The sequence below is a fragment of the Parasteatoda tepidariorum genome, chromosome 3, assembly GCF_043381705.1.
Source record: "Parasteatoda tepidariorum isolate YZ-2023 chromosome 3, CAS_Ptep_4.0, whole genome shotgun sequence".
NCBI classification, from domain to species: Eukaryota; Metazoa; Arthropoda; class Arachnida; order Araneae; family Theridiidae; genus Parasteatoda; species Parasteatoda tepidariorum.
Genome location: NC_092206.1, coordinates 22,280,820 through 22,307,547, shown reverse-complemented (window position 1 = coordinate 22,307,547; position 26,728 = coordinate 22,280,820). Strand labels below are relative to the sequence as shown.

At 27.4% G+C, this 26,728-nt stretch overlaps 1 protein-coding gene across 1 annotated transcript in view; it reads right to left on the bottom strand.

Annotated features, from left to right (window-relative positions):
• LOC107437506 (uncharacterized) overlaps positions 1–26,728 on the bottom strand; it is a 76,520-nt gene that overhangs the window by 25,844 nt on the left and 23,948 nt on the right. Inside the window, exon 2 of the mRNA XM_016049530.4 lies at positions 2,648–4,227. Coding sequence (XP_015905016.1) covers positions 2,648–3,218 — 571 coding nt within the window. The 5' untranslated portion in view covers positions 3,219–4,227. The remainder of the gene's footprint in view (positions 1–2,647; positions 4,228–26,728) is intronic.

Below are 26,728 nucleotides of genomic sequence, written 5' to 3'. Positions count from 1 at the left end.
GGTGGGTTTGTAATCGTTTGAAAAGTTAAAAATATTCACAAACTTCTTCCATAACTTTCTGATTACTAAGGTCCAGACAAACCGAAGAAGCAATAAACAGCGTGGATCTCAGAACTTCATATCCATGTATTTTTTGCTTTTCAATAACATTTACGCATATAAATTTCAGATTATGTGACTGCTATGATTTTTTGCGTAGTTAAAAATAAAATTAGAAAATTCTAATGTCACAAAAAATGTCGTGACCTATAGTATTTATTCTACATGGTTCAACATCATTCAAAGGAAAATAGCAGGCAAATAAAATAGCACATGTGAAAAACAATGCAATAGGTTTTAAAAGTATAAGCGTAGTCGTGCTCCACAGTCGTAGATGGCATTGGTAGCATTCATGGTGACCATATTTCTGTTATAGCATTTTAATAGCACAGTGAATGAGCGAAAATTCAGTGGCTACATGCTCTAGCTATTTTATCCTTTCTTTCCTTACATATCTTGACCTTAATTTCCTTGCGAGCTCGACACATAAATTGACTATCAAAATTTACTGAATAATGGTAATTTATTGAATTAACGTTATTGAAAATATTTTTCTTCGTTATTTCGTTTGATTTTAAATCATTAAAAATTCAGAAATTTTTCAAGTACGAACTGCAAAATATTCCCGTTTTTTTTACAGAGTATCTCTGTATATTTGATGATTTTGAGCTGCTTTGACAGATAAAACCTATATACAGATTAATTGTCAGATAAACATTATAAACAGATTAAAACCGTCAGTTCAAATTCTAGTTTTTGCCATGCAGTTTTGCTTACCATACAATAACTCTACTTTTTTTTCAAATTACTTGGCGATTATTTTCTACACTTGCTCTTATTTTTCAGAAATTATTTTACGATTTTTAACCTTAAAATAATTATTAACTGCATAGTAAAAATAAAAACTTTTAAGATAAAAAAATCTTAAGATTTTTTGCATACCGTAACAATAGAGATGTGGTAGCTCAGAGGAAAGAGAACTCGGCTTTCAATAAGGGGACCCAAGTTCAAATCCCAGCGTCGATTGGTCGTAAGAATGTTGCACCTGGCTCACACCAATCACAATGCTGACGTTGTTATTTTATAGAATTGTTTGTTTAAATAACAGTTTGCTTGTTACATAACAGTAACTGCTTTAAAAACAAGCGTCTATTTTTTAATAAGAATATTTCTCTATTAAATAAACGGTTTTATTCAGAAACCCCAGATGACAGTTTTTTTTAGGTAAATTTAACAGATTTTTTTACACTGCATTGAGAGATATTTCATAATTCTTTTATGAGATTTTTTTCCAATTCTATAATTTAAATAACTATTAATATGGTAAAAAAAAAACTTTAATTTCTCATACAACATTATTTCGATAAGAAAGTTAGTAGTGGAACATCCTCACACGCACTAGATGAAAATGAGCTTAACAATTAGAAATGCTTACTGAAAAAGGTAAAAATACTCTTAACTATCTCCTCAATTTCTTTAGATCGTCAAGAAGGACATTGCCCTGAAAGTTAAAGGCGACCTCATCAACAACTATAGACAGGGAACAAAACAAAGCCGGAAAAAAATCCGCTATTTCAATCCTTTCATGGAAGAAAACGTCAGAAAATTTGCGTAATTTATTATCGGGCTTAGGTACTCATCCAGAAAGTCCGACAAATCCCAAAAAGCTTCGACGAAGAACAGGAAGAAATGGATATCCAAAGCTTTTTTTTCCGTGTGGAAGAGCCGACAGTCTTTGATACTCTTGATCACCGTCCCGAGGAAATCTTTAAAATATTCTATCTTCATTTAGAACAATAGCCAGTCGGTGGACACAGCGTAATCTAATCAGTTACGCTCTCAGCTGCGCTCGTGTGCGCGCTGGAGCAGTCTAGCGATGGTCTAGGCTCTAATTTTAACACTAAGATGCAAGGAGTGAATCGTTGGTATTGTTAACGATTACCTCCTTTTTGCTGGCGCTTGACACATGCCAATTAGATCAAATCGGAAACTGAACTTTGGTAAGTCTCTCATATGATAGAAATACTATCAGGAAGTTAGAGAAGAATCACCCTACTGGAAAAGCACAAGAACCAGAGATAAAAAAAGGAAAACAATGAAGATTGTTCATTATCTTTGAAAGCTGTAGATATGCAAAATAATTAATAAGATTTTAAAACTAAAAATAAATAGAATTCCTTTAAATATTCCTGGGATTAAAATTGGTTATACCTTAACAGTTTTGCAATAACTCAAACACCAGAATGAAAAAAAATTTCATTGATGCACTTTCACTTTGATTTCTATTGCAACGATTTTTGTTTTTGATTGAAAAACATTTATTTAATATTACATAATTGCAGCATTTGAGACATTTTAAATTCAACTATATTACCTACAAATTTTGCGCTCTTACACTTAGTAAAGCTATTATATGGTGCATTATAAGGTGTAAAACTAAAAGAGTGTTATTTTTTGCTTAAAAGTAAAGTAGGAAAAATTATTTAGAAATGGATTATACAAACTATTATAACATATAAAATTGTTTTCAAAATTACGAACGTTTCTTTATACCTATAGTTCAAAAAAATGTTATAAAAAATCAATTAAAAAAACGCTTATAACGTACCTCCAGAAGAATCTTCTGTTCGATCAGATCCATCAGTTCTTGTAGATCTACCATCCGAATTATGTCCTCTAGTTGGCAACAGCCCTTTGGCGGCTAACCTATTTTCAATTTCTCGAAACTTTTTCTGATTTTCAGGCCTATCAATTAAAATTTGTAACTGAGAACGTAGAGTACTAGCAGTTTCCACAGAACAGCACCTGTACGCGTGTACATGTACAGGGCATTTAGTAAGGGGATTGTAGATGAGCAATATACAGCACACAACGTCGTCATTAGGCTTTGACTCCTGCATCACGCATGTGATAGCGTGGTGTGGTATAAAATGTTTTATCATTTCTGTTTTACCTTTATTGTTCTTTCGGGGAACATTCTGTATTATTTTTATACCTTTATTACTGATTTGCAAGGTCACCTTCATAGGCTCAAGCTCACGCTCTTTGTCGACTAAATGTCTAAGAACTGGCCTGATATACTCCTCTCCGCGCAGACCTTTGCTTTCTTTAGCACCAAGAAACCAAACATAATAGGATTGCTTTTTGACATCTTTCCTCTTGCCTCCGCGAAAAGCCATTATGGAAAACTTAAATATACCTTGGACAATCACGGAAAAACACTAAATAGAACAGTGAACTTGTAGCTCAACGAAATATCCACACATTTACAACGGCTCACTACGTAACACATTTAAAAACGTAGGACAGCACTTAAAATAATATTATTTTTCAAGCACCAGTTAGTAAGACGTTTAAATTTGTAGCATTAGGGTTACAGTTAAATGTCGAAGAAAAAGAACATTGGAGAACATGTATCCAGTGTATCATCACCACTTATAAAAAACTACTTAGAGTCGTAAGTTGTAAATATTCCTTTCCAAATACACATAACATAAAGAAGCGTTTTATTCCCATTTAAAAGCTTGATGAAATATTGTAAAAGTTAAATGCTAAACTGGTTGTGTCATAAGCTCGATTAATTTTTGCTTCTCTTTTGGCGTGTGTTCTTAAAGCAGTGGCGAAATGGTTTCCACATTTAAAAAATACAAAACTTCATCCATTTAAAGCACAAACAAAAAACACAAAAAAGGATTAATCACTGCTGATGAGAGTAATGACACTTAAAAAATATAAATATGGCAGTGATGTCAGTAACTAGAAAACAAAATTGTGACATTAAAACATCAGAGAACACCAAAATCCATTAACTCCATCGTCCTGGATATTTTTTAAGGTTAATCAGGTTCAGAATCACGGATGATGGAATTATTGATGACGACGCCAAGAAGAAGACGAAAAAGGAACATGAAAGAAGATACTCAATCGAAAGGTGCGATTCTTGGTTAATCACGGGGTCGTCCGCAAACTCTTTAAAATGAGTCCCGATTTTCTAGTTGCGGAAAAAGGACTTGTTAAGCTATCAGCTGTTGAAGAAAATAGCATCCACTCTATTCGGAACACAGTGCACTAAGTATTCCTGGTTTTCAGTGTCTTGCCGTAGGCGGCCAATAACCATCATTTACGAGTGGGTTGAGTTGAGTTGCAGGTTTTGTGCCTCTTGCCATCGGTATGGATGAAGGAATCAATCTAGAGGAGAGAAACGAAATAATTAGAATAAGGAATGTTAAGTATTCATTTTAATCTTTAAACCAAATAATATTTTTCATGTAATGAGTTGTATTTGAAATAGTTATTTCATTAGGATTATTAAACGATTTTATTTTAATCCTAATAAAAACAATGGATGAAAACACAGCTGAAATACCATAACAGCTTATGTTTATTTGGTATCGTCGATAACTCTTGATGAAATACATTGCCATACACGCTCAAAAATTATATCTTAAGTTTTCAATAAGAATATAATCATTTTTATTTTTGAAATTTGTATTAATTCAGACTTAATTTTTTTTTGATGTTAAAAACTACTTAATAAATTGAAAACTGCAAACACAGGAGAGATATTTGTCAAAAAAATATTAACGGTTGTAATTTTTTTTATTCATTTATTTTTATTATCTACATAATGAACAACACGTATGAGAAAACAAAAATAAATAATGTAATAAATTAATTAATTCAAACAAAATAAATATTAGGTAAGTGTTTTAGCAGGTATCAATATCATGTTTCAAATTTCATATATGAATTTCAATTTAATAAAAATTTTATAAACAAAACTGATTATTATTTAGCAGAATTACTTGTTAAGAATGAAAAATCAGAAATACAAAAAGCAAAATTGTACCTTTCTCTTAGTACTTTTATTATTTTTATTAAAAAAATACAATTCTTTTTTGTATTGATGAGTAATAATATAATGAGCAATAAAAATAAATAATATATGAATAATAAAAACAAATAAAATAATAAAACAAACAAAAACAAAATAATTATGAGTAAAAAACATTTAAGTGTTTTAGCAGGTATCAATATCATATTTCAAATTTTATATATAAATTGTAACTTAATAAAAATTTTATAAACAAAACTGATTATTGTTTTGCAGAATCACTTGTCAAGAATGAAAAATCAGAAATACAAAAAAAAAAAATGTACCTTTCTGTGTGGAAGAGCCGANAAAAAAAAAAAAAAAAATTTACCGTTCTCTTAGTACTTTTATTTTTCTTCTTCTTAAATACTTTTTTTTTTGTATTGATGAGTAAGAGAAAAAAAAAGTTTCATTTGAAACACATAAAACAACTTTACCTACGCTTAATCATTAAGAATCACTAAGTGGGATCTGAGAAATTTGGCGTTAAAAAAAAGAAGAAAAAAAGTGAATTTAGTAGAGAAAGAAGTTTTGTAATCATATGGCGACCTTCAAGGTGCTGTCCCACGCGTGAAGGCTGCTAAAACGGGAAAAATGAGGAAACTTCTTTCACCAAATGTAAACAAAGGCATTACTAAGACCACTTTACCCCACGCAAGACGAAAGTAAATTCCACTATACGCCTCCGATAATCATACAGGAAGAGTTATATGATAAATTAGACGAAATTAAAATCAAATTTACTCATTTTTTTATTCAATATTTCAATTTCCTCATGCGCACCTAATAGAGCCAAGAAAAACTAAGGGATATACAAACCTACAGTGAGAAAGAGTTGAAATATTGAATGGAAATAAGTATTAATTAGAGAAGAACAAGAAAAAAATGTAATACCAATCTATGTTTAAGCCGAAACATCATTCTTATAATTTCCAAACTAATTAAATCGATTATTTTCAGAAATAATAAATAAAATTCATATAAACCAGAAAGAAAGATGTAGTGCATATCACATTGACGCACAGGTGGAATAGAATTAACTTTCATAAATTTCGTATTTCATTAAAAAAAAAAAAAAAAAAAATATATATATCTACCAGGCTCAACTATTTTTTAACATTTTTATCAAATTTTCTAAAAAAAAGTAATAGTGCGTAGCTCCCTTTAAAAATTATTTCTTTTTAATGAATTCATAGTTTTTGATAAGTCGAAGGAATTATACACTGTATAGCATTTTCCAGTCCATTTCCACAATTTTATACAAAAAATCTATTACAGTATTGAAAAAATCAGTTGTGAGACAAAGAAAATATCTGTCCCATTAAATAGAAAATGCGTTTAAAAAGATGCCTTACGTTAATTGATAACTACATGTTTTGAAAAATACGTAGCAGTGGTTTTAATTTTTTATTACTAGAAAAAACACTATTTTTAGCTGATTACTATTACCTCCTTAAAAATGTTTACTACAAGTTTTTCTTTTAAAAAAATAGTTCTGACGTTAGGTTTTTATTACAAGAGATTTGCTTTTAGTCATTTTATTAATTATAGAGGAGGGAAATGCTTGTTAAGCCTAGATAGAATGATACATTTACCAGTTTGTTAAATTTATTTTCTCATTTAATGCTGATATATTTTATTGTAATTTTTTTAGTGGTTTAAAGAGATACCAACTATATATTTTTTGAAAAATCATAAAATATTACAATTGTTGTTCAATAAAATTAGTTAATATAATTAAGTAAACTAAATTAAATGTTAATCTATTTTAAGCAACATAATTTTACTAAAACAGCTTTATAAATCGAAAAATTTATAAATTATTTAAAAAAATTAAGCATTATAATTGATTACATAAAAATGCAATTAAATTGTAAAAAGGAAACTTTTATAATTGTTGTTATTACAGGAGTGACAAACTATGATATGTCTATGGACACGTTTTCGTTTTATTGTTAAACAGTGATTTTTTGTATCAAAATAATGCATTTGCATAAGTGTTAATTTTACAAAATTTAGTATAAATTGTTCTTGAAATTACCGATAGATTATTTAAAAGGCATATACTTCGAAAGGCAATAGATTTTTAACACATATCAATTAGTTAAAACATTTCAACAATTAAATTTAGACTTGTAAAATAATGTCATTAAAACAAATAGAGGAATCATGTTCATTAGGTTTTTTTTGAAATAATGGCATTTATTTAATGGCTCGTTTTTAGCACACCTTATGTACTTAACAATGTTTAACAGTTGTTACTTACTTATGTTATGCACTACCCTATATGAAATAATAGTCACTTATCATAAAATCTATCAATATATTTCATGATAAATGTACAACCAAAAGTTTTAACGTTTCAAATTTTATGATATTAATAGTGATGACATTTTAAAGAATTTACCAATGTATAATATATATTTAACTTAAAAATACAATGGAAGAATATAATAACTAAAAAGATAAATATACTAAGAAAACGCAAAATATTAAAAAATATTTTAGCCATCATTAAATAACAGATATCAAACTCTAATAATTTAACTACTATGACGCAGATTAACTGGACTAATACATTTAGTGTAAAACTAGTACTTTTAGTAAAAATAGGAATATTACATTCATTCTAAAAATGTTGGTAGAAATGATAAGGCAAGCCATGTTCATGTTTAAAAAAGTGACTAATAATTCATAAAATCTGATAAGATATGAAAGCGACGTTAACAGCAAGGAATATGTTTTATATTTAAATTATAAAATAAAGCAAAATTTTTAACAACTTACAATATCATACTTTCATCTCCATCAAAGTGAAATGAAGTTAATGCTTGAAAATAACAGCGCAATGAATAATAATGCAAGAATTATGAAGTATTTTTTTTTAAAGGAAAAAGAAATGCTGCGTTGTAAAACATCCGATATCATGTGCTTAGACATAACGAATGGCATTACAAAGTTACAGAAATGAAAAGAATACAGAAAACTGGTAATTTACTTTATTTTATGTAAAGTATTATAAGAATATCACTTACTGGCACCGCAAATGTAAATAAGGTAAATTTTTCAAATAATTCTTAACCTGTGTACATATTAGAGAGTTCAAAGCGTTATTAAATATGCTTTGATTTTATGATTTGGTACCGATTAAATTATTATCGTATCTTATCTATCATAATTATAATCTTTGTTTGCTACATAAATGACATTCTCGGTTCCGCTTGATTTCTTTACATATGTGCAATTAGAAACAGATCAATAAGCTCCAATCAATTTTAGAAGTTTTATTCGCATTGATAGAAACGCCAAATATGATTCAGGTCAAAAATGTATCAACCATTAATACATACCTGCAGCCTTGCAAAAAATAATAAATGTAAAATGAATTCTAGAGTAATGTAAGTAGAGTATAAGGTCCAAGTTACAAATTAAAAGCTATTATAGCCACTATTAAAAATAAAGCCTATATGCCGCTCTGATCTTGTTTAATTACTATGAAGCGGATTAATCTGGACAAATATTCTTAATATATTTCCTCATGAATACAAGCAATTAGTAAAAGGAAAAATTAAATTCATTCTTATAATATTTACATCGATTTTCAATGATAACAAAAACATTTATGTTTTTCTTTTTTTAAAAAAAGGTTATCAGTCGTTTTCATACGGCATGTAATTAAAAAAAAAACTATAAGTTGTATAAAGCTGAAGCGTCATTTAAAACTGGCGGCGCGAACATAAAACGACTCATTATTAGTTCAAATAACGTGTAAAGAAATGTGTATTATAATTAAAACTAGATGATTTTCCGCCTTGATATTTATTTAATTACAGCGATATATACTAATCTCCACTCTCAGAATGCAAATAATATTCTTATTTTATTTCCTCGTGCAATTAGAAATAGAATTATAAGCTCCAATCACTTCAAGAAATTTTATTTACATCGATTGGAATGATAAGACAAGTTCCATTCAGGTCAAAAAGGATATCAACCGTTCATTCGACATGGAATTCAAAAAGCGTTATAAGTCATAAAACAAGAGTAATTTAATATTCCTAATGATCGCAGGAGCAATAACTAAATAGCTCTACGAATTAAAAGCATTGCACCAGAAAATAATATTTTTAGAATTGATCTAATCACTGAAAACAACCAGCTTCTGTCACGATTGTATCATTTAGTTCATGCTTGAAGAATCGTTTGCAGAAGTTACAGCTTGTAGAATCGTTTGCAAAAATTATTGCTTCAAGGATTGTTTGCAAAAATAAAGTCTTAGGTGTAAAACAAATTGATCTTAATGGCGTAAAAAAAGCCATTTTAGGCAAAACAAAGATGGAATGGCGCTGCTAAGTGGTGCTTGTAACATCTCTATTATTCAGTAGTAAGAAGGAAACTATATTTTGACTGATATCGTTTTTAGTAAGGTTCAGTAACGTGAGCTGTGAGTTTATTTATTGACCCTGAAAAGGTTTACTTGACGAAAAATGAAACTGATTTGAAATATTTGAAAGACAAATGAGGTCAAACGAAAACAATAGTATTTAAAAAATCAATCAAGAAAAAAAAGCTATGACAGGTGAAACGCAGTGTTTGTTGATTTCTTGCAATAGACCTGAAAAAGCATTGAGCGAAGCTTATAATTTCACGACTTACGACTGTAAATTTCATTGCATTAAACGTTTTTTAAGAAATTTCTGAGGAATTCTTGAGTTGTATTTGACATAAAATATTCTAGTGTAAAAAGAAGTTTATATATTGGGTAAAAGTTAAAGGTTCATTTTATTAAGTTCCTTTTTAAAAAAAAGTTGATCCTAACGATATATTTTAAACGATAATTTACTTGGGAACACTTTTTTAAAGAATGCCTTTAAATATTTAATATTGAAATAATGCATTAGGAAGATATTTAACAAAATTCTTTCGTGTACGAAATTCCTTAAAATAAAAAAAATTATGAAATTTAGAAATTGAAGAAAAAGTTTGTTTTTTTGTATGAGCAAGGCTGTTTATTAATGACTTTTACTAACATGATTCATAATCATATAATATTATTTTGTACACAATACTCTCGTTCGATTTAACAATTTTATTCGGAGAACGACTAACTCGTATTCATTTCGCTTCGTGAAACGTAAAAACGTATTTTCTTCAGTCAAGCAAACAAGTCTATTTATTCTGTGAGGTAGGTATATTTATTAACATCGAAGGCAGATCCTTTTTTGTTCCTACAGGATACATATCATTAGCTTGTCATTAGAAGTGCATTCAAATAATTGAAAAAAGATATTATATTTGAGTCCAAAGAAACAAGATGTTTTATAATCATGAGTTAGTGTTTGAAAGAAATCAGAAAGAGTAAAAAACGTTTTATTGAATCTAAAACACGATGCTTATAAACGTTTGGTTTTAATTACTTTCGGATCTAATATTATAAGAGTAAGTTTATTTTTTTATATTAAAATAATTTTTGAAAAATTTTAAAGTTTATAAAATAATAAGCATTAATTTATAAAATAATAATAAATATTTTTTAGAAATTTTTTGTCACTTTATAATAAAGTAAAAATTTAAAAAAAATACTTAAAGTAATAATTAGGTTTATGAGCTCTCTTCTAAATGGCAATTCGAAATAATTTAAAGCAATCTTCTGAATTTCGAAAATTTAAATTTTTTTTATTGTCTACTTTTGAACTTTTGTCCATTCACTTTCTAAATCTCTTTCAATTTAGAATGACTGTTATGATTTTTTTTTATTCATATAAAATAAATAGCTTTAGTATTTAATGCGATTACATTCTATAAATGCATTTTCAGAACAATGATAATTTTTAGAAAATTTCGTTGCTCTAACACATCTTACAAATAATGTTCATTATAGAATTCATTGAAACTTAGTATGTAAATTTTATATATATAATGTGAGCTATGTTTTGAATGAAGTCTCAGTTAGAATTTATCATTTTTATAAAGCTTTCAGTAAGAATGTAAGCATTTTTCTTTTAAAAAAATCCCATATTAAACAATTTATTTAGTTCTATTTCATTGTATAGTTGATTTTTTTTAAAGATTTCAGTTCAAAATACAGGTAGCCATATTATTTTTACATTCATGCATTACAATTTGTTATAGAGCTGTTAGCGGGATACGAAAAATTTGTAGGTTTTATGCATCATAATAATTATGTCCTATTCTTAATTTCAAAAGAGTGCCTCATATTGGGAACCTTTCTACTATCATACACTTAAGATATATACATTAGATATAATAATAATGAACCTCATATTAATTGTTATGTTCTATTCTTAATTTCAAAAGGTGTGTCTCATATTTGGGAGCCACGACTAAAAAATATGACTTCAAAGTTTATTAAAAATATATAGTGAAATAATTGCTTAAATTAGATAGAAATTACAACGTGCTGATTAGATAATTAAGAAAACAAATAATCAGAGTTTGTATGTATGAATCATAAACCTGCTCAGTTATACCAAATGTCTTCGTAAAAAGTTTTTAAATAACATCTAATATACTCATTATATAATTTTTTTTTTCAAAGGCAAAAACTACATATTTTTTAAAAACGAAAATAATTATTTTTTTTAAAAATGAATTATAGCTGTTTCTTCGACATAAATAATACTTATTTTTAATGGTATAAATGTGTAATAAATAAGAACGATCCAAATAAAGACAGTGCATATTTCGTGCCACGTAAAACAGCGTGACTAAAGCACAACAAGAACCTTTCTCAGTGCCAGAACACAAAATATTTAACAATTTGCATATTTCGTACAACGTAAAAATAAAGTTAAACAGCGTGAATAAAGCACAACAAGAACCTTTCTCAGTGCCGGAACACAAAATATTTAACAATTTGCATATTTCGTACAACGTAAAAATAAAGTTAAATGGCGTGAATAAAGCACAACAAGAACCTTGCTCAGTGTCGGAACACAAAATATTTGACAATTTGATTAGTGTTAACAATTTCTGGCACCGAGAAGTGCTTTTGTTAATGCCGAAACTATGGTATGTCCATTTTTGAACCTTTATTAGTGATTATTGCACGTTGTTTTGTTTATTCATGTAAGAACCGCTTATTTTAAATAGTCAAGAGGAGAGTTATCAAAGAGTTATAAAAACAAGATATAAAAAAGCATTAGGTGGAAAATACAAAAGAAGTATAAAATAAAACATAAATGAATTAAATACACGAGTTAACAGAATCGGAAAAAATGCATATGTTTAAAAACTGCCTTTCCACCGGAACAATCAGTGTAAAAACGCCGCATGGAAAAATGCAAATTAAATATGAAAAATAAGCTCTAATCCTCCACTGATGCCATTCAACTAAAGATATGGTGTAATAATAACAGCAAATAGAAAGAATGAAAGAAAATAAAGTAGAATTTGTTGGTTAAGAGATTGTTGTTAGTGACCTGCTTTTATGCCTCGTGCACGAATGGATCTTTGCTTGTGACAGAAGTTATTGTCTTAGCTGAGAAGATACTTATTTCCCATGAGGTGTTTTAAGAGGAGAGCAGGAACGAATTTGTGTAGGATATTTCGACTAAACAACAATGAAATTCTCTCGGGAATTTAAAAAAGAAATTTTTCAGTTTTTTGATTTAAACTTATTTAGTTTTGAAAGGTTAAAAAAGAAGATTTTACCGCAGATTCTTAAACCCATGGTAGTCTGCATAGTAATTTTTTTTTAAATTTACAGAAAAAACTGTCAGCTAGTGTGCCAGGATAAAACCGGTTATTTCACATAAAAATACTGTTAATTAAAAAACGGACACCTGGTTTTTAAGCAGATAAATACTGTTATTTTTTTTTAAAAAAATAATAATAAACTCTACAAAATAATATCGGCATTGTGGTTGGAGCGAGTCGAAATCAGACTTCGCATGATTCGAATGCGGGTCATCTCATTAGGAGTCAAGCACTTTGTTAGCTACGCCACTGCAGCTCAAGTGTTTCATTAAGAAGAAAATTTTGTAACTGTCTTTACCTTACAAATCTTACTTATTGAAATCATATTTAAGTGTAAAAAGGTTTAAAACTATATTGGCCGACCCTTAAAAAATGTCCGACAATTTAACTTGCCGAAAAATTATATCTAAAGACAGATAACAGGTCGAGTATTAATTTAACGATGAAATCGAATTGCAATTTTACTTATACGATGTTCAAAATCATTAAAAAAAAAAGTCCAGAGAAGAAGGATCAAGTATAGAAATAATCGTAAAATGATTTGAGAATTGGTTATCTTACGAGATTTGGTTATCTTACGGTATAAAATTAGCAAAATTTATACCGTGAAAAAAATTAGAATTTGAACTGACAGGCAGTTTTAATCCGTTTATTTCAATCCGTTGAAAAACAAAGAAAAAGTGTTTTATGAAAAAAAAAAGACTTAAACAGTCAAATATACGGCGAAAATCTGTAAAAAAAAAGAAAAACAAGAATTTTTATTTTTTGTTGTGTGCAGGTAACGGTTGAAAACAAAAATAAAAAAATCTGTATTATCTTTAAACAGTTTTTTTTCCGGTAAAATATATGTTGCTGTTTTTCTTCTTCAGAATTTACAGTTATTTTTTACAGTGTGAGAAAAGACTGTATGGCACAGTGGGTGATTGCTTACAAGCTATCATAATTAAAGATTTCAATTTCAACTGTAATTATAAGAAATCATAGTTTGTTAGTATAATTCGAATCGCAATTACAACTAATATTAAACTACGTTTACAATTTTACTTTTATCATATGTAATAAAGTACGATTCGAAGATGAAGGCCATTCACACATTGTATGTATAAAATTGTTATTGAAACTAATAATATTGAGATTTATTCTTTTCGAAACATAAACATCTACCAGTATAATTTTTTAACGGTTAATTTGAAATAAATTTTTTTACTGATGAAAAATGTTTACCATGAATGTTTTATGCATTTACGGCTGATGATATATGAAGATACAAAAGAAAAAGTCGCATAACTTGGTTAGACTACTAAAAAATACTTTTGACCCCTCTGGTAAACCATACAATTAGCTTAAAATTAATATTTTTTTATCCTTTTACATGGTTGACCCGACACACAAGTTCATAACAAAATTGTCGCAAATGTCGATGGTTAACTGAGCTATAGCAGGCAGGGGTCAGTCCAGACATTTGGTGAAAGGTCTGTTTTTGTAAATTTGTGAAAAAATTACTCGTAATTTGTGAATATAAAATAAACGTTAAGTCACATTCTTTCAATCAGGGTCCGCTTTTGTGAATTTGTGCAAATAGGGTCCGTTATAGCAAAAAAAACTTTTTCAAGGGGTTTTTAAATTGTGAAGACATACAAGATTATTATCAACACTGTAAAATTAAAATTAAAAAAATTAAATTTTAAAAAATAAACAGCAATTGCAGCTACTAAATTAGCGATGCAACAAACAAATATTTGGTATTTAGCCTGTACTGCTGAAAGTAGAATATTCATTTCGGACGAATAAAGGAAGAAGCGTCTGCCTAAGACAAAATTTAGTTCGTTTACATCTGTCTTTCTTTCCCTTCCCGGGAAGGGTTTATTCGATTAACAAAACAATAATGAAGATAAACAAATTTGTGAAGGCTTCGATTAAAAGATAAATTATTTTGTGAAGGGTCCGTTTTTAAGTTAAAATATTTTGTAAAGATATTTTCACAAAAATAATAAAGTAAAATATTTTCACAAAAATAATAAAGTAAAATATTTTCACAAAATATTTTAAAATATTTTGTGAAATATTTTAAAATATTTTGTGGTTTCATGAAAAGATATTTTGTGAAGGGTCCGTATTTCTTCGAAACAGACTCCTGTATAGTGTAAAATTATAAATACATTCAACATATAACTTATTATTTTGCCCGATTAGCCATCGATTAATTCATTTCTTAATGATAGCTACTCCATTGGGCGAGAACGTGTGAACCATTACTTAATTCACTTAGTCAAAAAGTAAATTACTGATAGATATCTTTAATACTCCGAATTGTGCCTACACTGGTCAATCAACTTGAAAAGTACGTTCACCTAAATGTGAGGGTGGCCTAATCTCTACGCCTTTGTAACTATATTATAAAAACTCACCCACTTCAACGTCGCCGAACGTTTAACAATTGCATCTTCAAGTACTTCCTATGCTGTCATTCTAACAAAAGGTTATTACCCGGTGGGTGTCATTCGTTTAAACTTTCGATCTGAGGTAATAAAATAGTCAAGCAATTTATTACATTGTATCGAATAAGATTCAATTCTTTTTTTTTTTTTTTTGAAATTTAAGTGCTGTTTTATGATGCTGTAATTTTGGCGATTGGTTTCTTGAAATGTATTGTAAATGACAATTTGGTTGTTACTCATGAACTATAACACCTGATAAATCAGTGGAATGCAAAATAATTTTGATAACGCATGGCGAAAGTTTAGCTAAAGAATTATGTTATTCAACATTTTTGTGAAGACCATTGTCTCAGGGAAAGCATACAAAAATGAAACATTTGATCTTTTTTCAGTTCACCTGAAATTTCTAGAATGGCAGCCCATGATACTATTTATAAATAAAATTAAATTTAAAAAGCAATGAAATGGCAATAGAAAATAATTTAAAAGTGAATAAATTAAAATTATGTAAGATTAATAATAGAAATATTTAAATAGGGTACATTAATTTAGACGGGTTTCTTATCAAATATCTAAATAAGATACATTAATTTATGCTGTTCTCCAAAATATAGTTTGACTATTATACATGAAAACCTATGGTAACTGGGAATTTAATGATACGTAAAGTAATTTTGCAGATACGCGCAAAAAGCTAAGCTTATAATTTATAAGTATAAAAAGTACTCTTTAAAGAGAATAAGTAATAGGAATAAGGAGTAGGAATAAGGAGTAGGAATAAGGAGTAGGAATAAGGAGTAGGAATAAGGAATAGGAATAAGGAATAGGAATAAGGAATAGGAATAAGGAATGGGAATAGGAATAAGGAATAAGGATTAGGAATAGGAATAAGGAATGGGAATAAGGAATGGGAATAAGGAATGGGAATAAGGAATAGGAATAAGGAATAGGAATAAGGAATAGGAATAAGGAATAGGAATAGGAATAGGAATAAGGAATAGGAATAAGGAATAGGGAATAGGAATAAGGAATAGGAATAAGGAATAGGAATAAGGAATAGGAATAAGGAATAGGAATAAAAATATAGAATATGAATAAGAAAAAGAAACAAGGAATAGGAATAAAAATATTCATACATTAAAACAGGAGGCTGTAACTTAGGCAGGTTTTTTTTTAATGTAATATAAATTACATTATACATAACATTGTATAGCATCTGACAAATTAAGCAAAACAATTTTGCTGTTTCACGGAAAAAGTTAGGCTAAATATATATAATTTAAAAGTAATAAAATAAGTCAATATAAAAGTTAAGTTAATAAAGCAATAAAAATATTCGTATATTAAAACAGGATAATGTAACTCAGGTAGGTTTCTTATAACTTAGTATATATTGTATTTTGGCTATCATTTATATAATTTTAGGCATCGGATATTTATGAAATTTCGAAGATTAGCTTAAGTTTGAAATGTTTGTATTTGCACAGATAAGACTATTCGCAAGATTTAAAAAAATGCAACTGGGTATAATATATTATAATGGCAAATTTATAAGCGAGTGTATTATTTTGTCATCATCGATATTTTTTTAACAGAAAATAAATGTGAATTTGTTCTTAATAAGAGGGCAACAAACTTGCTTTAAACCCAAATTTCACTAAGACGAAATGTAAAAAAAAAATACTTTAACTTTCATCAATGGAAAAAAAAGGTGAATCTGTAGGAAAAGTACACATTCACATTATATGTGAGAAAAAAATAATCAAAAAACGGTTCATAGGATGAAATAACCCTTTCAATTTTCACTTAGCGCAAAACGGCATTCCAAAAGAATGAATCTGAAATGTTCTCTAAATCCTTTTTCGGATGTCATTCAAATGCGATTAGCCTGTTTAAAGAAGAAAAAAAGAACGGAAAACTAGGCATAATGGGGATTAAAGCTAGAATAAGTGTGATGCCTATGCTAACATCAAATTCGCGGAGAAAAAAAGGAATTATTTACAAAAAGGAAATGGCAAAAGTGGAATGAAAATGTAGCATGGGATCAATTCAAAAGGATTAAAAAGTAAAAAAAGGAAGATAAGTATCTTTGTAATCTAATGAGAGTACGGTTTTTGTTTTTAACACTGAGAGAGATTTGCTGTTTATAATGTGTTTGGAGTGTTAAATATCCTTTTTAATATGTGACACATCATAAATAGTCCTTAAAATTCTCAGGCTTATTAACGCTATAATTTTTCAAGAAATTAGAGAACGCTTTTTAGTATAATAAAAAATAATTACACCACTTGATAAAAAAAAAATATGAAAAAGGAATATTTCGGAAAAGTACTATTTTCAGTTATGTGAAGGCAGATATTCTCAATAAGATAATTTTGGCTAAAAACAGCGAGTGAATTGGCATTAAAACGCTGGAGAAGTTTTAATTTCTAAATAAAAAAATTTACTTTCACAATAAACTTGTAATTTGTTAACTTCGTACTTTAAAAGCATCTAAATGGTGAAAGTACTTTGTACTTAGGATTAAAATATCATGTAAATTTACCTTAATAAGGTAATAGGACGAACCATAAGTATCGTGTACTTAAGTTTAAGGAAGAAAAATTTGTACAATATTTTGATTCAACAGGCTTCAATATATTTAAGTGTATCATTAAGTGTATCATCATGATATAACGAAAATTTTTAATGTTAAAGAAATTGTTTCTGCTTTACTGTCGTTATCAATAGATTTATTTAAATAAATAAAATTAATAAATTTAAATAAATTTTTCAAATAGGACATTAATAATTGAAAACTTAGCAGCAATGCTTTGAGGAGCAATCTAAACTACTGCACATTGGAATAAAGTTTCGAAGAAAAAAAACACAGTACTCACTTAGATAGTCGAGTACATTTGAAGCCAATATATTTCACACTATTTGCCAAGTGTGTCGTAATGTGCTTACATTACACAAAAATGTAAGTGCACTGAGAAAAAAATATGGTCAAAACTACCAAAAAAGGGTGAAATTTGCCGTGTTTCTGACTCTATGGGAACATCCAAAAGCAAGGTAATTTTTACTAGCGCTTTGGTAATGATTTTTAACAATAAAATATGGTTTTATAATATGTGACAAAATTTGGTAAAGGTGATAAAATTTGGTAATTTTATCAAGATATCTTTTGCATAGTATAAAAATAATTTATTGGCTTAAATTTACTTTTCAGTTTTGTACTTTTTAGTAAATGTGTGTTTAATAAGAACTATAACTTTGAATAACAGAATTTCCAGTAAACCTTACAATATGAACGGAAAGGTTACCAAAGGAATGGTATAAATACCGTATATTATGGTTTTATTAACCAGAATTCTGTTTTTATATATATGCATACATATATTTTACCAGAAATGTCATCACTATAGAGTACGGTGATTTTAGCAATATTTTTTTCTCCGTGTGGTTTAAATACAATGATGTGCTTAATTTTTTTCCTAACTAGAAGTTCACATTTTAAAATTAGGAAACGATTAAATACTTTAACGATAAAATTCGTGCATTTCCAATTCATCTGCAGCGATTTCACTCTAGATATTTTGCTTCCAGGTTTTTTTTCCTCGAGTAAAAAGTTTAATTTTTTTTTAAATACTTGTATACGATTTTAATTAATGATCGTAATTAGTAATAGGCAATTCATTTACTATTTACAAGTCAAATTAGTAGAAGTCATGTCATTTCTAGTTGGAAATAATTTATCTAGAGAGTAATGTTAAATGAGAATTTTTTATAAGAAAATACTTTTTACAATAAAAACTAAAACAATATTTAAAAAAAATAATTTAATTACTAATCATATTATTTTAATATTACTCATTAATAGTGAGCGATAATTAATTAAAGTTACTTAAAAATCAAATTACATTACAAATGTTTACAAATAACAATAACAAAAAACTTCTAATACCTTAAATAATTCACGATCTAAAACGGTATGTTTTTCAAATACTCGATTACATACTTCATTGCCTGAGTTGAATAAATACAGACAAATTTGAATTATTTACGATACATTAAACTAAGTGCCGACAAACGTTGTTCAGAAATCGAAAACCAAAACATGTTTTTTTTCGATATGGGCAATTATCTATTAAAAACACCTTAAATAATTCACGGTCAAAAATAGACGAATTTTTAAATGCTGAATTTCATACTCCATTGACTGAGATGAATAAATACAGACAAATTTGAATTAATTACGATACATTGAACTAAATGCAGATAAACGTTATGTCTAGAAATCGAAAACAAAAACATGCTTCTTCCGATACGGATAATTAGGGAGAAAAATATTCGAGATTAAACTAACATCTTAAATAATTCACGATCTAAAGTCAGATTTTCAAATACTTAATTGCATATTTCATTGTTTGAGTTGAATAAATACAGACAAATTAGAATTAATTACGATACATTTAACTAATTGCAGAAAAACGTTAGGTTTAGAAATCGAAAACATACTTTTTCCCGATATGGATAATTAGGGAGAAATATCCGAGGTTTAACCTTCTGTGAATTTCACAAGTGCATACTGCATGATCGCATATGCATACGGCAAGTAACATTTTACTATAGTGAATCTAAATATTATTTTATTGCAGCAGAGTGTGGAAGAGTGTGGTCACCCGGAGCTTTACGGTTAAATGAGTCTGAAACAAAAGTAAATACCGCAGCGACAAAAAAAAAAAAAAAAAAACAATTAAAAAAAAAGCGAAAAATAAACCGTATTTATAAAAATCTGAATCCTAACAATTCTTCGGTAAGTGCACGCGGAATTATTCTGTGGCGAGAAAAAAAAATCATATTTTCAATTCAATATTCCTAACTTATTCTTTTATAACGCAAATTATTAAAAAATAATAGGTAATCATTAACAATATAGTATTCAAATAAATTTACGAATATAGATTGAGTTTAACTAATAAATATGCATAATGTAATTCAATTCCACAGGTTTGCTTCTGTATTTTCTCTGGAAAATATGGATCAGGCTGCTTTTGCTGATTAAATGTCTTGTTTCCGTTCTTGTAAGTATTTCGATGAATCTGTTATACCAATAAACAAAAGCTTTTGCTGATTAAATGTNATTTAACTAATTGCAGAAAAACGTTAGGTTTAGAAATCGAAAACATACTTTTTCCCGATATGGATAATTAGGGAGAAATAGCCGAGGTTTAACCTTCTGTGAATTTTACAAGTGCATACGCCATGTAACATTTTACTATAGTGAATCTAAATATTATTTTATTGCAGCAGAGTGTGGAAGTGTGTGGTCACCCGGAGCTTTTCAGTTAAATGACTCTGAAGCAAAAGTAAACACCGCAGCGACAAAAAAATTAAATAAAATAAAAAAAAAAGCGAAAGATATACCGTATTTATAAAAGTTTGAATCCTAACAACTCTTTGGTAAATGTGCGCGGAATTATTCTGCGGCGAGAAAAAAAAAAATCATATTTTCAACTCAATATTCCCAATTTATTCTTTTATAAATTATTAAAAAATAATAGGTAATTAATCATTAACAATATAGTATTCAAATAAATTTACTAATATAGATTTAGTTTAACTAATAAATATGCATAATGTAATTCAATTCCACAGGTTTGCATCTGAATTTTCTCTGGAAAATATGGATCAGGCTGCTTTTGCTGATTAAATGTCTTGTTTCCGTTCTTGTAAGTATTTCGATGAATCTGTTATACCAATAAACAAAAGCTTTTGCTGACTAAATGTCCTGTTTCTGTTGTTATAAGTATTTAGATGAATCTGTTATACCAATAAACAAAAGCAGATTACATAACGATTTCTAAATTAGACAAAATATGCAAATCATAATAATACGAATCGCACAAATCAGGTTTGAATCAAAAGACTTCAATAAAAAAATTTCGAAAAATGAAATAATTTTTTCATTACTAACAATGGGTTCAAAATAAAATAATGTCTTTTATATTAAATAATAAATTCAAATAATATGATTACATTTTAATCTGCGGATTTAATTAAGTGGATTTATTCCAGTTCTGACTTTGATAGGAAAAAAATCTAGCTAATTAAGCGAGTTTTAATTCTGAATTCGTTTACCTAAAATTAATAACACAATCAGCATATAACAATTTCTAAATTAGGCTCAATATGTAAATCATAATAATTTGAATCGAACAAATCAGGTTTGAATCAAGACTTCCATTAAAAAATTCGAAAAATAAAATTTATTTTTCATATCAACAAAGAAATTTGAATAATATGATATAATCCGATATGAACTGATTCAATTAAAAGGACATAAATCACTGCTGGTTTTGGGAAAAAAGTGGCTTAAACCGGTTTTGTTTAATAAACGCTTTGTTCCTGTTCTTATGATGTGTTTTAGCACTGAATTTGTGTTCGAAATAAAATCATTTTTTTTATCAAATAATAAATTCAAATAATATGATTAAATTTTAATCTGCGGATTTAATTAAATGGATTTATTCCAGTTCTAACTTTGATAGGAAAAAATCTAGCTAATTAAGCGTGTTTTAATTCTGAATTTGTTTACCAAAAACTGATTACACAATCAGCTTATAACAATTTCTAAATTAGGCTCGATATGCGAATCACAATAATTTGAATCGAACAAATCAGGTTTGAATCAAAAGACTTACATTAAAAAATTCGAAAATTAAAATAGTATTTTCATATTAACTAATAAATTTGAATAATATAATATAATTTCTATTTAAATTGGTTCAATTAAATGGATTTAAGTCACTGTTGGCTTTGGGAAAAAATTAATTTCAAAAAGTTTCTTTTACTAAATACTTTAATGCTTAATTCGCTATAATTTGATTTCAATTGATTCAATTAAATGAACTTAAATCCCATCTGGTTTTGGTAGAAAAGTAGAATCAACCGGTTTCTTTTACTAAATGCTTTGTCCCAGTTTCTATGACGTGTTTCAGCATTGAATTTGAGTTCAAAATAAAATAATTTCTTTCATATTAAATAATAAAATCAAATAATAGGATTAAATTCGAATATGTGGATTTAATTAAACGAATTTCTAGCAGTTTGACTTCGATAAAAAAAAATAGATCTAGCTAATTTTTGGGAGTTTTAATTCTGATTTTGTTTACCAAAAACTGAATCGTGTAAAATAATAAATAAAATGGATTTGATTTTTTGTGTGCCCAAAATGTATTATAATCATACAATGAGTTAAGCAATCGTTGACTCAGAGAACAATTAAAAGTAATCTTAGTTAAGCAATTAAAGTAATTAGCTTGTTTAATAAATTTTTTGAAACGGATAAATTTCAATTTGATTGATGATATTTTGCAAATCACAACGAATGTTTTGTTTGCTCTATAATTATGAAAAAAAATTTAATTTTGAAATTTTTAAAATTTTTGTTGTTGATAGAAACAGGTTTGAATCTCAGCGGTGGTTGGTTGATACAAATTCTGCAGCCGGCTAGCAATGGCCACAGTGCTGACGAAGATATCCTCAGTAGTAGATAGATGATAGGTAAGAATCCCCTTGCCATCGGATTATCAGTGGGAAGTTTTCGTGGTTTTCCACTCCATGTAACGCAAATGCAGGTTATTTCCATCAAAAAGTTCTCCACTCAGGCTAGTTTCTCCAAATGCCTCATCTAAGGGTTTCCTTGTCTGCTGGGTTGGGTTCAAAATTACAAGACAACGGAGTTGAACATTGATAGTCGTGAGCACAGAATTAGGTCTGCTGTTTAATGCCGGGTATAAAATAAAGTAAGATAATATTCACGCAAACTTAATGATTTTCATTAAGTCAAGGTAACTGAAATTTAAAATAAACAAAGATAATAAACAGAAAAGTTTTCATTTTAAATTATGAATTAAATTTAGCATCTAATTTTAATATTAAACTGTAAAATATAGTTAATTAATTCTAACAACTAATAATTTTATAGAAATCTTTTTAAAGGTATCAAGCGTTAAACTTAAAAATATCACAAAGCGCAATATATATTTTTCATTAATAGAGCTACAAACAAACGACAGGTGTTACAGAACTTAGTTCAATCTTACACAACAATGGCGTTTTGTACTGGCATTTTAAGCTTTAAAAAAAGCCTCATTTATTATATTACGAACGACGAGTAAGTTGTTACTTGTTAGCATCACTATTACACAAGTAACTTATCAAGCAATTAAGGCGCAAACAAGCAATTAAGGCGAATTTCTAAATAATGAAATTAGAATTATAAACATTATTTTACTTCCATGAATGAAAACGTATTGAAATATTAAATTATTACTTTAAGTTATTTTTTAAAAGAGATGATTAATTTATAAGTAGCTCGACTTTTCATTTATTTGGATAACTGGTTTCAGAATGAAATTTCTTTATTATGTTGGCTACAAATGTAGATAAAAAAAAAACTTTCTATGAATACAAAATCTCAAAAAAAAAAAAAAAAAAAGAAGGAAAAAACGTTTTATTGACTGATTTCAATTTTTTCATCACCCTCTAATTTGAACGAAATTTGTATCTAATTTTAACGAAAATAAGTCATCTTTTAAAAGAGATTATTAATTAATAAGTAGCCTGATTTTTCATTTATTTGAATAACTGATTTCAGAATGAAATCTTTTCATTATGTTGGTAACAAATGTAGATAAAAATAAAAAAAAAACTTTCTACGAATAAAAAATCTAAAAAAAAAAAAAATTATTGACTGGTTTCAACCTTTTCGTTACAATCAATTTTTAACGAAATTTGTTCGAAAATTTCAGATTTTTTTAATTTAATTTTTATAAAACTCTTCTTTGTATTATCATATACATACCAGTTAATATTTCTTTAACCTTAGCAGTTTTTTGAAGATATAAAACTAGTTATTGATTTATTTTGTTTTACCTTAAATTGGTTTTCCTTGTATATCAAAAATCTAAGTAATTTAAAAACATTTTAATGCAAATATTAAATAAATTCTTTTTCATTATCAGTAAGACGATAATCTGCGAATAAAGTTCGCTCATTCGTGTATATTATGTATATATGGTTAGCTTTTTTTGAAAATAAGTGCAAAAACATGAAAAAAATATGAAATAAGTTATTAGCTTCAATAATTTGTCAATTGATAAATCACTATTTTTAGCACATGTTGAAGAAACACTATATCTTTAAACACATTTTTAAAAAGATCAAAATAACAGTTCTGAATGGTGGTAAACAAGAAAAAATAAATTTTACAAGAGTTGAAAATAATATTATATAGAAAAAGGAAAAAAATATTTAATTTTTGTAGAAAATGCTGTTTTTGCATGATTCAGAAAATGCTCAAAACGTTGTCGCAAATTAACATGACTAGCATTAATTATGTAAAATTTCTACTTGTCTTTGTCCATGCATATTATAATAAATTATAACGTTTGCAACTATAGCATTATTTTAAATAATAGCATGTTTTACTTTTAAGAAATATTTAACGATTTTTTAAAAAAATTTTGCAACATGAATTTCCTATTGCTTCAAAAAAATTTCATGAATGTTAATTAGGCATATTACATTCATGATATACATATACTTACTGCATATTATGCAGTCATAGTATACTTACTGCATAATATACTTACTGCATATTATGCAGTCATAGTTACTTGAATAATATGCAGTTGCATATTATTTCTCACTTGATTATAGCATTTTTTAATTGTAAATTAGAAATAAATATTTTAAATTTTCTAAATACACATTACATGCGTATAAAGAAAATGTATTAAAATTTTCTACAAAGAAGAAATGCTTTACTCCAACGCTATTTAATGACTTCGAACTAGCAATTGAAACGAATGATGAAGTTTTCAAAAATTTTAAATTCAAATAAATAACTGAGTAACACGAATCACACGTTTATATAAAACTGCCTCATTTTTGATCATATAACAAAACCAATTACAATACACATTTAATGCCATTATTGTATTTGAATGATGATCCAAAGTTTGCTACGACAATTGAAATAAAGGAAAAATACAAATGATGTACTTCATAAAGTTATTGATATATTAGAAACAAATTCTTTTTTAATGAGATTACAGGTTTCTGTCGCACCAGTTCGTAAATCTATGTCAAGGAGAGCTGAAACCGATCGAGTTTAGCAACTAAGAACAAGTCTGCGGAATGAGGACATTTTCTTATCAACAAGGGAGTCCTTATTAATTGCTGAAATACGGCACAAGAGATTTATAATTGTGTAAAATTTAGAGATTTTCATAAGAATGCGTGGAAATTTTGCATAATTAATTTGAGTTTATGAAAGAAAGAAATAACAAAGTGTAAACGCACCCAATAAAAAATTCCGGTAAAATGTTTTGGCACCTAAAGAGTCTGTACTTCTTACTATAAAATTTAACAGAACAAAAAGCTAATATACCTTAATTTTCACTGTAATATTTATTGTAAAATCACTGTAGTTAAATTATTATTACTGTAAAATATATGCTATTAAATTTTACGGTAAAAAGGGTTTTTGTCGTAAAATAAATTTTACGGATTATGCATGCACCCATGTTTCCGGTACTTTTTACCGTCATTTGATCCGGAATTTGTTACAGTGTAAAAGTATAAGAAAACGTTAGTTTCAGATATTCGATAATCTTCTTCAGATATTCAATAATCTTCATAAAATATAGTAAAGTTTATTACATCTTAAAAGTTATTAAAGTAGAATTTTTACCTAAAAATGCTTTATACACATTCTTTTATTTAACAAAAAAATTTTGAAATTAAAAGTTAGAAAAAAATAAACTTTTATATTATTTCATTCAACCTAAAACAGAATAAAAGAACAAAACAATAAAATAAATGTGTAGACATTCATACATTTTATAAAAAAAATATGGTAACATTTTTCACGACGTGCAAGCTGCGTAAGTCGAGTAATATATAACCAAACTAAAAGTATTATATTATATCTCATTCTAAAAAAAAGTTTAAAATTAAAAATTAGTAAACAATTGCAAAAGGCCGCTCTTTCATTTTATTTCCTTCAACACAAAATAAAATAAAACAACATAAAATATAACAAAAGTATAAGCAAAACCTGCATTTATACATTCTAAATAAAATATATGGCAAATTATTTCAAAATTTTGGCGATTTTGAAATTAAGTAATTTATTTCCTAAAGACATATGTAGCACATTTTACTCAACGAAAAAAAAATTATAAAATTAGAAAACAACAAAAAATTTTATTTTTTTAATTTCATTTCAACTTTAAATAATAGAATACTCTGCAATCATATGATTTGAAAGAAATATGGCATTTTTTTTAACCATTACCTTTAGATTTTATGCCAAATCACTACTAAGTCCTGTACAAATTTTTTTTGTGAAAGGTCATGTTTTTGGTAATTGGAATCTGAGAAAAACCTACCTGTTTACGGAATCTAAAATAAACATAATTAAATACATCATCGACTTCACTTTTAAATAAAATAATTTTATAAAACGTCCATTTTCAGAATGAAAAATATTGTGAAGGATTCGTTTTTAGGATGAAATATTTTATGAAGGATTCGCTTTTAGGATGAAATATTGTATGAGGATCTGTTTTTAGGATAAAATATTTTGTGACGGGTCCGCTTTGAC